Source organism: Pagrus pagrus, assembly GCF_965226575.1.
Source record: "Pagrus pagrus genome assembly, chromosome: 4".
Lineage (NCBI taxonomy): Eukaryota > Metazoa > Chordata > Actinopteri > Spariformes > Sparidae > Pagrus > Pagrus pagrus.
In genome coordinates this window covers 17022506-17033769 of record NC_140188.1, presented here as the reverse complement: position 1 = coordinate 17033769, position 11264 = coordinate 17022506, and the positions used below count along the sequence as shown (strand labels likewise).

Below are 11264 nucleotides of genomic sequence, written 5' to 3'. Positions count from 1 at the left end.
CGAGGTGCACTCGTGTCATGTCGGTGATGTAGCCTTCCTAAAATAAATGCATACCCAAGACAATGTTTTTCTAATTTATACAGTATTTTTCAGCTTTGGAGCAAGCTTTATGTGGACTTTCTTTAAGGGGCAAGGAGTAATAGTTTATGTGAAAGTATCTGTTGTCTGTAAATGTTAACAATCAGTGAAGAAGCCTGAGTGTAAACATGAAAATAAATCACAACTGAGCACCATGGAGTTTAGCAGCAGACTCTTGTATTTCTGTTTATTTTATGTTGCCCATTCCTTCTTTATTGATCACTGGTAGCACCATTTTTATCCACAAATATGAGGAGCAATGACTCTGACTGACATCACCACCCTGCCGCCATGAGGCCTTCAACTTCCTCCTCGTCTCTCCTCAGCGGGGCGTCAGTCAGGGGCTTCTCGTCAGTGTTTTCTTTTTTAAATTCTTTCTCTTTATCACGTTTCTCTTTATTTTCATTTGGCAACAGAACAAAACAAAAACATCTTGATAGTGAAGCACCAGGAGGTGTCAGCCTTAGTTCACTAAGGTCTGACAGAGCTGGTTAAAGCTTGGAATGACTGGGTGAAGGGAGGAGGTGGAGGAGAAGGAGGTGGAGGAGGTAAAGAGTGAGAGGTTGGGAGAGGAGGCTGCAGGTCTCATTGCTGGATTCGACGCAGCGACTGCACCTGGAAGGACTGAGCATGGGAGCCCCACTCTCTGTAATGTTTGTACTCGCCGCCATGACGGTCACACTCCATGATGTACTGGTAACCACGGTAACCTGGAAACTGGTAGCACACCCAGCTGGAGGAGGAGAGATAAACAGTGATTAATGGTTAAACATGTGGTTTAAACATGAAGTGAAATAGAGCCTACACATGAAATAAAATGCATGAAATTGAAAATAATCACATTTCAAACTGGGCCTCAGCAATGTATAGATAATATATCATTCTTGTGATATGAGACTTAGATTTTAGATATCGTTATATGGTAATACGGCAGTATAGTTGTCTTTTCCTGGTTTTAACAGCTGCATTACAGCAGTCATTACTGATAATTATTGACCATTAATTTTATTGTGTTAACATTTTGTGAAAGCATGCATCAACAGTCAAAATATTAGGTCAAAATATCTATATAGATATATAAATATTTTGAAATCTCCTCAAATATATTGAGGAGATTTCAAAATATTGAGGTATATATCATATCAAGTATCCCAATATTGTTTAAAGCTATATCGCCACGCCCTACTTCAAACTATACTTCTCAAGGGGCTTATCCTAACATTATAAATTCCATAACAGTGTGTTGTTGAGACAGTAATAGTCACAAATAAAGTGATGACATGGGGTTGCGATGAATATTGAAATGCATATGCAATGGATTGGACCTGAGAAATGGTGGATAAGGCGTCTGTGTCTGCAGATTGTCAGTATTAGCAGTATGAAATACAGTTTTTGCTGTTATAACAGTAAAACAAAGTGTAGGACACTGTCTCTTGATGCAATGCAACAAGAACACTGTCCTTTGATGCATTTATTTCTTACTGATGTCTCTGTTATATTGTCCCATAAGGAATTTAAAGCAACATTATGTAACTTTTTTACCTTAAAATTACAGCTTCAAAGTCATTTTGATGATACAGTGTCTTTATAATAGACACAAAATGTCAATTTCTACATAATGTAGCCTTACTACAGCCTGGTGGTTAATACATACAGCACAGAAATGACTTACGAGCCGCTCTGAACTTGCATAGATCCAATCTCATTGTTGCCCCAGCCCATGGCCTGCAGAGAGGGGTAGTCATCGTTTATCTCCCACTGGCGTCCCATGAAGTTCTCCTTCTCAAACAGCACCATCTTGGACTCCTTGTGGTTCTGTGTGCACACGATGCAAAAAAAAGACAAATTCAGCAACTGTTATACTTTATTAATATCGTAGAAGACAGGTGATATCCTACGAAGCTGTTGTTGACACTGAACACAGTGATATACCAAGTGAGGATGTAATGTTTGTTCAGTAGATGCAATAAACCCTTCTGAAGACATTCTTCATAAGGTAAGTTTCTTTTGTTTTCTACTTGTTTTTTCTTTCTTTATGTAAATAGTCACACATTTACATGTACAGAGAGACTGGAGACAGCCCTCCCATCTGGACAAAGTTGTATAATTTTGCCATATTCATAAAATTTGAGTGAGATGTCCAAAGTTACTCTGTAGGCTCGTTACAAGAGAAAACCGGGTTCTGATCCCAAGTGAGTCACTTTTCTGAGTCAAACTTAGTGCTTTTTAACTGTGAAGGAGGAAACAGAAGCTCACAGCAGAGCAGATGGGGCGGAAGGACATCATCCTCTCAATGTGGTAGGCGTTGCTGCCGCTCCACGACTCCCAGTGAGGATACTCTCCTCTCTCCAACACAAACTGCTGTCCACAGAAGCTGGAGTGCTCATATCCTGCCCAGCTGTCAGCAGCAAGCAGACGGACACACAGACACATGTACACACCGTCAGGAACAGACTGATCATCAGATATTAATGAATTTGTAGACATATTTAGTATATTTTTAAATTGTTGCTAGATTTTAAGGATATAAATGTATTGACAGGTCGATCTTTGTTGGACTTACGCGCCACACTCCACCTTCAGGGAGCGGATGTTGTCGACGCCACACTCCATGATGTTCTGGCAGGCTGAGGTAAACTCCAGACGCTTCCCCTGGAAGTTCTCCTGGTCATAAACTGTGATCTGGAGAGGACACAAATGCATACATGTAGTATGCACAGGCCGCACGCACACACTGATGTGTGTACAGACACACACATCATTGACATCATCAGGCCAGGCATGAAATCAGCTTATGAATAAAAATTTCATCCGCGGGAAGATATCACACTCACCTTCCATGGTCCCAGTGGGGTGGGATTATTCAGAGCCATGCTACTGTGTTTCTCAGTGCTGATTTACCTTCAGTGCAGAGCAGAGAGAATCATTAGGAAAACATTACACAGCTCAAAAACAACCTTTCACCTCCTCCACGCTCACTAGAGATAATGTTTATTGTGAGGCATATTCATATTTTTTGTTTTTTTGCATATTTATGATTTTCTTTAGAGAATTAGAAAGGATCTTGATTTATATAAAGGAACAAATCACCTAATGCAAACTATATGTTTGGGAATGAAACCTTTCTTGAAGCTACTTCATGCGCACACTTGATGGAGCGAGCTGTTGACGTAGGCACAATGCTGCCTGTTCTCCCAGTGGTCAGTGTGTCTATGCATCTGCATGTTTGACCTCAGTCTATACATTTACATGGCTCAGCAGAAACAACGCAGACAAAAGACACAAAAATGTAAAGTGACAATGGTGTGCTCAAGTCTATAGGCTGGATTGAGATGGAGGGCTTACCTGACCGGCCCCAAAGAATAGCGGTGCAGTGCTCACAGGGGGCTCCACAAAAACGATGTCCTGACCCCGGAGTAAACGGACCTATTTATACATGCTGGTGCTGAAAAGCAGCTGGGCCTGTGGGTCGGGGCAGGAGTCAGCACATTGCTGCTCCAGTCATTGTTCAGCACTGAGCTGCTGGGCTTTAGTTCGCCGCAGTGGGACTGGATGGAGGGCACCGTGCCCAGTGCAGATAAGCACAAGTTCCAAACGGTCCATGACCGGTGGGCTGGACCAAGTCCTGGCAAAGCCTGGTCCAGGAAACAGATCATCATAGATGTGGATGGTCTTGCCAGTGACTCTGGTGGAAAAAAAGAAAAACACGTTTAGTGGTAAAGCACAAAAACAGAAATGGCTGCCCGCAAACAGAACATTTTGTCTCTTTTACTTTGAAGATACGTTGAAAGACTCAAAATGACAAACGTGTCTAATAAAAAAATGTGCATATAAATAAGTGATAATCTTACTGAGTCCTCTCCACACTGCGCTGTGCTCTGTCTCCAATCTGCGCCTCATGTCCACCTCTACTGACCTCACGTCTCTGGTCCTTCCACCTTTTCACTCACTCCTATGTACACACATGCTCAGTAATGCACACACACATTCATGGACAGAGAAAGGCATACAAAGGCCTGTTAATGCAGGCACACATACACTCAGAGCATACAAAGGAACTCACACTTACACGTTTACACACATCCGTTAGTGATAGTGATAACTGACCTTGTAGTGTACTTCGTTTAATGTGTTTTTTCTACCCAAGTACTGTACTTTAGTGCAAATTTAAGGTACTTGTACTTTACTTTACTTATATTGTACTTTCTACTCCACTTCATTGGTCTAAAAGCTTTAGTTACAAGTTACAAGTTAACTTTCCTGTGCAGTGAAAGCCCAGGATCTCTAATTTTGCTTATTTTGAATGTGAATGTTTCAGATAAACCAAATGATTTAAAGTTCCTTTACAGGTTGAGAAAATATTCCGACTGTACTTCTAAAGCTAAATGAGCTGTTTTACTCTTTGGGGCTGGATTAGCTGACACAGTGTGGTATTGCTGCTTTTATTTAAGTAAAGGATCCAAATATTTCTTCCACCACAAAATACATTGATGTCATATTTAATACAAAACTGAAATTCTTCCAAACATTTCACACGAGCCTCTCTACGGGTCAGCAGTTCACCTATAGCTGTGTTAATCCTAAACCCCAACAAAACATTTCCATTATTTGTACACATATTGCAAAGCTACATATACTCTTATACTCTGTGTTGATGAACTGTGATTTAGCAATAATTTAACGTCCTTACTGATACATCAAATGTTAAAACTTTTAGTATGTATGTTACTGTCCTTGTCTGCAGTTTTTATAGTATAACTACGTACACTGACTTAAGTATTGTACGATAAAGAGTCAAAATATTTGTATTTTATTGGAGTATTTCCATTTTGTTGCATTGTACTTATACCCTTTAATCTTAGAGGGAAATAAGTCATGAATCAAACAATAATTAAATATATGAAAACACTTCAAAAGAAGCCTTTCTGCATGAGTACCGTAACTTTTGATATTTTAGTTCAATTTGCTTACTCTGGCAAAATATTTTCTACTTCCTCCATCTCTTCTTGTACGGCTAGTATGGGATTAACTTGAATGAGTCTCTTCCTGTGTTCAGCATGAAGCTAGCTGATTTTCTCAGGTCAACAAAGATGTGTTTCTTTTTTTTTCTTTTCGTTAGTGTCTGATCAAATTGATATTCCAGAAAGATGATGACATAATTTTGTTGTTTTAAATTAATTAGAATCAGAGTGACATTAATATTGTATCTCTGTTTCACTTCATGTGTCTACTCTATAAATGTCTAAAGTTGCACAGATGTCAGATGACGTTTCCTCTGACCTCTTTCTCAGTGCTCTAATAATCCATTTTCAAGTTCATGCCGCAAACATTTGCCCACAGGCCGTTCACCACTGTTCAACACCGCAAAACATTCACTAAAATCACATCAGATGGAAATCATAATGTTTTGGAAACATTTAAAGAATCGTAGTGCAAAGATGTGAGAGATCCATGGGACAATACTGATACACCTGTTAAATCAATTATTAGACCACAAAATGTGAATATTTTTGCCAATAGAAACTCGATCACATGATATTATCCTTCACTTGCTTTCCAAAAAAGAAAATATTCTGTTAGCGTGCAAGCAATCCACTGTGCGTGTACAAACGCATGTGTGCATATGACCGGAGTGTGTAGGTGTGGTTGTATATGATGTGTATGCATGGATATAGCCTGTCCAGCACTACAATAAGCAAAAGAGTGTCCAACAGTCGCCTGTCTAAACAATAGAGAGATGGATGCCACTCCTGCAGTCAGCACATTACACACACAGGGCTCAAAGGCTTGGACCGGCTGCACTGAGGATCAAAAGAAAGAGAGAGAAAATATGGAGGTGAAAGACAAATCAGAGCACAGAAAGACTGGAGACAATGACAGAAGGGAAGGATAAAACATAGAAAAATAATTTAGAAAGAAAGTGTGAGAGCGTGAGAGCTGCAGAACTAACTCTGTGTGTGTGGTTTGAAAGGCAGGCAAACTTTCTGCTGATGACAGTGACTGTCACCGGTTCCCCACAATGGTGCTGGACAACAAAACAGGCCGCCGAGTCAGCACGACTTATGCGCAGATAAGCAGCGTGACCTTTGACCCCTGCACCGTGCTCCAAACAGCTCCCAGCCAATGAGAAGTCACGATCCTGCCTCTATAGACTCGGTCGGTTGTGAACGTATATATATATCCCCACTCACAAGGCCTGCGTCCATCACTTTCACCAAAGGTCGGTCCGTTTCAGCCTGCAATTGTAAGTGTAAGTTTCCACTCTCAGGTCTTCTAACTCTTCAAGAACAGCTAAAAACATTTGGATGTTGGAGGGAATATTGTGGTTTTCATGTTTACTATTTGGGCTGAAAAGAATCAAGCAAGGATTGACTTCTCTTTTAAACCTGTATTTGGGACTGAGTAGATGGTAAATTAACAAAATGCAGCTTGGTATGATTTTATGTTGCTGCTCTCATGTTGTCATCCTGAGGTAAGATGGATGAAGAGATGAGGGACTGTGCCGGATCATTTATCCTTAAAGAAAAAAAGATCTTGGCAGGTTTGAACAGATTAGTTTTTGGCTAATTAGTGAGTATTCCTCCTCTCGTGGAAATAACAAAGTACCAGGGGATGCACTGGAAAATGTACAGAAGGAAATCCACTTTGAGGACAGAATCAGATGAAACTATGCTGCTAAAACAAAAAAGCTTTTGGGACAGATTTGAGCATGCAGAACATTAAAATGTGATTATCAATATAGTGTATATACACTGTCAAATCTGACAAAGTGACTTCATTTTTTAAAAAAATTGAGGAAACCAATTACTTCAAAATGAACAGGTAACGTAAACCAATAATTTTAGGTTGTTAAATCTTTTTAGCTCGTACATCTTAAATTTAATAGTCAACATTAAAAGGTTTAGGTGATTTGAGTTACACTTAAGCCAAATGACTTAAACGAATGAGCTTGTTGGGTTGTTAATTATTTATCTGCGCAAGCTTTAACAAGTTCTTGTTCACAGATATGGTCATAAAAACGAGCTAAAGTGATGTGAAATCACATAATTTTTAATTGAAAACATATTATTGCGGGAGGGCTCTTAAATTCTCCACTGAACAGGTGCACCGTAGCCTTCCACAAACCTGAATAAAACAGTTTTATTGAGCAAAAAAGGAAATCGAAAACAACAAAAAAGACACTGAGCCTTGAGGTTCATGTTTGGTCCGCTATAGAAGAAACTAATTATAAAAGAAGGAAGTATGCTGAACTGTTTTTATAATATGTTTTAACCCCGAGGAGCAACTTAACACCCTGTTTTTGTTGACTTGAAATGGTTTAACTTCTCGCCTTGCTGCAGTGATGTGGTAGTGTACTCCAGGGTGTGTCGGTAGACTATGACATCACTGTTGGGTGTGGTTGCTAAGCAAATTTATTCACTACAGCCATCAGGGATTTTGGTCATGGTGAGAAACTTTCAACCAGAGAGGCTAATGCTGCTTCTCAGCCTGGTGTTAGTTAACTTTTTAAATCCTACGTAAAGATGGACATTAAGTTTCTGCTCGTCCACTCATCACAAAATTAAGTTACATCGAACAAATGTTCCCTTTCAGCCATAAGGCAAAAAGTGTTTGATCTGAGCTGATTTGAATCCTTTGAAAGATGTCAGCGTCTCTTACTTTGACTTTTAATATGTTTGATATATCAAAGAGTGCTTCGATTCATGACATTTGCTGATGGCAAATGTAAATATTGACTTGGCTTGCCATTTTACACATCGCTCACAGTGTAGCCTACATGTTGTATTCCAGCAGTCAATAAAGTGTAATTACCCTCTTCGTAACCTTCCAGTGAACTGGAAATGGCCGACTGACTTTGCGTTTCTTCCCTCTCCAGATCTGATCATGTCTCACTCCGGTGCTCAGGGCAGTATTGGCAGCCACTCTGCCATCGGGCTGCGCAATCACAAGGTACATCTACTAAAAACAACAAAAACTTGCAATGCATTGACAATATCTGACATCAGGAACGATTGCATTAAACTTGTTTTACTTTTCAGATATACCTCTATGAATTTGAGAACTTCCAAGGCCGCAGGATGGACCTGTTCGGAGAATCCCGTAACCTGTGTGAGAAGGGTTTCGAGAGAATCGGCTCCATCAGGGTGGAGTGTGGACCGTGAGTCACTACACCTGCCAATCAAATGTGTGCTACAGCTATGCATGTTCAATCCCTGGAAGTAAAATATCTATCTGTCTGTCTGTCTAGCTGGGTGGGTTATGAGCAGCAGAACATGACCGGTGAGATGTTCATGCTGGAGAAGGGAGAGTATCCCCGCTGGGACACCTGGTCCAACAGCTACAGGTGTGACCGCTTCATGTCGGTCAGGCCCGTCAAGATGGTAAGTTGGGATCAGCCTCCAGGTTTTTCCTGTGCTGCATTTCCTGTCTATTGTGGCTTCAAGTGCTGATTTTTATCACTGTTGTTTATCCTCTCATCCATCCTCTATAAGCACAAGTGAAATGCCTTTTATGGTTTCAGTTATATGTGTATTTATGGGCTCATTCCACTGCCAGCATTTTTGGATTAAAGCTTTTATAAGCTGAGATGTCACTATGTGTCAATTTGACTAGCAAAAACGAAGACAATTGCGAGTATTCAGTGTTTTTCCCCCAGAGGTTTGGTCTTAGCTTCTAAAGCAACATTTCTATTGAAACCCATCATCAATATTACATAACAATTAATGTCTTCTTGCAACTGTAGCCACCCTAGTTGGACCTTTCTTGTTTGAAATCTCTTTATTTAAAATCTGAAAACAATCTAACAACAGTAGATATCAAACTTTTTCACATCTAGGACCTTCTAAACTGACACAAATGTTGTCCCAGCGTTGTTCATCTGATAAGAATTACTCACTTACCTGCTTACTTAATTAATTAAATAAATGTTTTATAACAGAAAATGTACCCAACGCATGACTAACACAACCATACATCCTGTCACTGTTTCACTTAAAGATGGAATTAAAGTGAAAATAAATGATTGCCATTTTTGCTGGGGATCCCCTGGACATGACAGTAATTGATCTACAGGTGTCCAGTGTTGTAAAATATAAATATCATGTAAAAATATGACTTAAAAGTGAAAGTAACACATATGTATAGTACTTAAGTAACGTATATATCTGATTTCAATGTACTTGAGTATCGATAGTTAAAGTAAATTATACATACATTTACTTGTAGTTCTTTACTGTGTACTCTGGATCAACCGATTATCTGACCCAATATTCAGCATTTTACTGCTTATTGGAATAAAACCTGATTCTGGTTCTGGTGTTTGTGTCGCACAGGATCCCCAGGACCACAAGATTTGCCTGTTTGAGTGTCCAAACTTTGAGGGTCGTAAGATGGAGGTGTGTGATGAGGATATTCCAAGCCTGTGGTCTTACGGCTTCCAGGACCGCGTTGCCAGCATTCAGGTCACCGGTGGAACGTAAGTCATTTCAAGTCATCTTGTATCCTGCTTTTAGCCTGTATGGTGGCCTAAGAGTCAGAGGAACTGACGAAGAGATTGTTAAGATCATCCAAAATGGCTCACATGTGATTCTCTCTTCTTCCTCACATAGCTGGGTGGGCTACCAGTACCCCGGCTACCGTGGCTACCAGTACGTGCTTGAGATGGGCCCTTACAAGCACTGGAATGACTGGGGAGCCCACCACCCCCAGATCCAGTCCATCCGCAGGGTGAGGGACATGCAGACGCACCGCAGGGGCTGCTTCGAGATGACCGCATAGAGAGGAATCCAGCAGACTGTGGGCTAACAGGAGGGAATAGCAAGGGGCCAGGCTTGCAATGCTGCTTACCATCCCCTGGAAATTCTTCAACGGCCACTTAGCCACACAAGCTAACGGCTTTTGAATATTGTTAGTGCTTTTACTGGTAGGGTTTGGGAGTATGTGGCATCGTGAATGATTGTCACAGACTTCCAGAGCGACTGTAACACCTGTAAAAACGGTAGCAATGCTCTCTGTCTACAGACCTCAAAGGAAGATGATATGATTTATCATTTATGAAAGCGGGATTAGAGGGGATTAGCAAATTTAAGTTGATAGTTTGTGTTTTTTTTAGTTTGTTTCAAAGCTATTATACCCCTTTTTATTTAATTTTTATTTACTCGCCTATGTGTTTCCAGCTGAAATGATGCCAATAAGCCTGTTCAACAAAGCGCTCTCCCTCTCCTGGGATCCACAGGTTTTAGAGAGTAAAGGGATAAACTATCACATCACTTCCTCACAAAGTACTACCATGGACACCTCTCAGCTCTGCACATGCCCTGCAGTGAGTTTGCCAAGCAGAGGGAGGCACTGTCTCCTCATCACAAAGCAAAAGGCTAACTTCAGTGACTGGAGGAGGGAACTGGCCAGTCTGTGATTAAACAAGAGAAACGTGGCCGCGCAGGGTTGTGCTTTGCAGTTGTGAATATCTTTTGGCTGGCCCTGTTTCAGCTCACTGATGGGGCTGTCCAGGAGATTTGCATTGTACACTTTCTCAGGGATGCTGGCATCTGGAAAGCAACTTTCCAATGAAAAAAAAATGAAATAAAGATATTATAAAGCTGACAGTCAGTCTCATCTTGTCCTTTGTTTCCTTCAGGTCATGATGTTCTCATACACATATACATTTATTTAAAGTGTCACTAATCAGCACTTTTTATTAAACATGGATCAAACAAGTATGATATGAAAAGGGTCGCTTTTCTGAATGAACCTGATGAGAATTATTTCCCATCAACTCTAGACTGTTTCTTTCAGCTCATTGTTTTGGTTTTACTGCCTCAGTTTTACAGTTTCAGTTGAAGGTAACTCTTCAAACAGCCCGGTCATCATAATGAAATTTCCCCATTTTACATTTCTGCAAACCAAAGATACAGTATGTCAAAATGTGTACGAGTCATATGTGTTATATCAACATTTCTACAATAGCTGCTATATCAGGTTCACATAACATGGATAGGAGCTGACGTTAAAACTGTGACCACGCGTTGATACAATTAGCTGTTGAGATGTAGCCTACAATGCTACAGAGGCATCTCAGCTAGACTGCACAGTGAGAACCTATAACCTTCATATGTTTCTAAGGAAGAGAAAGATACAAACAGCTTTTGGATGAATTAGCACTCTTCTCTTAAAGGGGCACTGTGTAG

General features: G+C 40.4%; 2 protein-coding genes across 4 annotated transcripts; one reads left to right on the top strand and one right to left on the bottom strand.

Annotated features, from left to right (window-relative positions):
• Positions 1-291: 291 nt before the first annotated feature.
• On the bottom strand, positions 292-3452 carry cryba1a (crystallin, beta A1a). The gene is made up of 6 exons (XM_084350992.1): positions 3424-3452; positions 2913-2979; positions 2642-2760; positions 2335-2476; positions 1751-1893; positions 292-811 (listed from the first exon to the last, which is right to left on the bottom strand). Exons 2-6 carry the CDS (start codon positions 2949-2951, stop codon positions 664-666), a joined length of 591 nt encoding a protein of 196 aa, XP_084207118.1. The 5' UTR covers positions 2952-2979; positions 3424-3452; the 3' UTR covers positions 292-663.
• A 2840-nt stretch (positions 3453-6292) lies between these two features.
• crybb1l3 (crystallin, beta B1, like 3) lies at positions 6293-10682 on the top strand. Of its 3 annotated transcripts, none has more exons than XM_084350642.1 (6): positions 6293-6322; positions 7955-8028; positions 8118-8236; positions 8327-8459; positions 9411-9553; positions 9687-10682. In XM_084350642.1, exons 2-6 carry the CDS (start codon positions 7963-7965, stop codon positions 9853-9855), a joined length of 630 nt encoding a protein of 209 aa, XP_084206768.1. In that variant the 5' UTR covers positions 6293-6322; positions 7955-7962; the 3' UTR covers positions 9856-10682. The 3 variants fall into 3 exon arrangements, with proteins under 3 accessions (XP_084206768.1, XP_084206767.1, XP_084206769.1); XM_084350641.1 differs by having other exon boundaries at positions 6300-6328; XM_084350643.1 differs by lacking the exon at positions 6293-6322 and adding an exon at positions 6606-6619.
• Positions 10683-11264: the final 582 nt, after the last annotated feature.

Coding starts and splice junctions, on each gene's coding strand:
- crybb1l3 (XM_084350642.1), top strand. CDS start 7,963: ATGTCTCACTCCGGTGCTCAGGGCAGTATTGGCAGCCACTCTGCCATC. Junction 8,029..8,117: donor TCGGGCTGCGCAATCACAAG/GTACATCTACTA, acceptor TTTACTTTTCAG/ATATACCTCTATGAATTTGA. Junction 8,460..9,410: donor CGGTCAGGCCCGTCAAGATG/GTAAGTTGGGAT, acceptor TGTGTCGCACAG/GATCCCCAGGACCACAAGAT.
- cryba1a (XM_084350992.1), bottom strand. CDS start 2,951: ATGGCTCTGAATAATCCCACCCCACTGGGACCATGGAAG. Junction 2,761..2,912: donor CCCCACTGGGACCATGGAAG/GTGAGTGTGATA, acceptor TGTCCTCTCCAG/ATCACAGTTTATGACCAGGA. Junction 2,477..2,641: donor CTGAAGGTGGAGTGTGGCGC/GTAAGTCCAACA, acceptor TGCTGCTGACAG/CTGGGCAGGATATGAGCACT.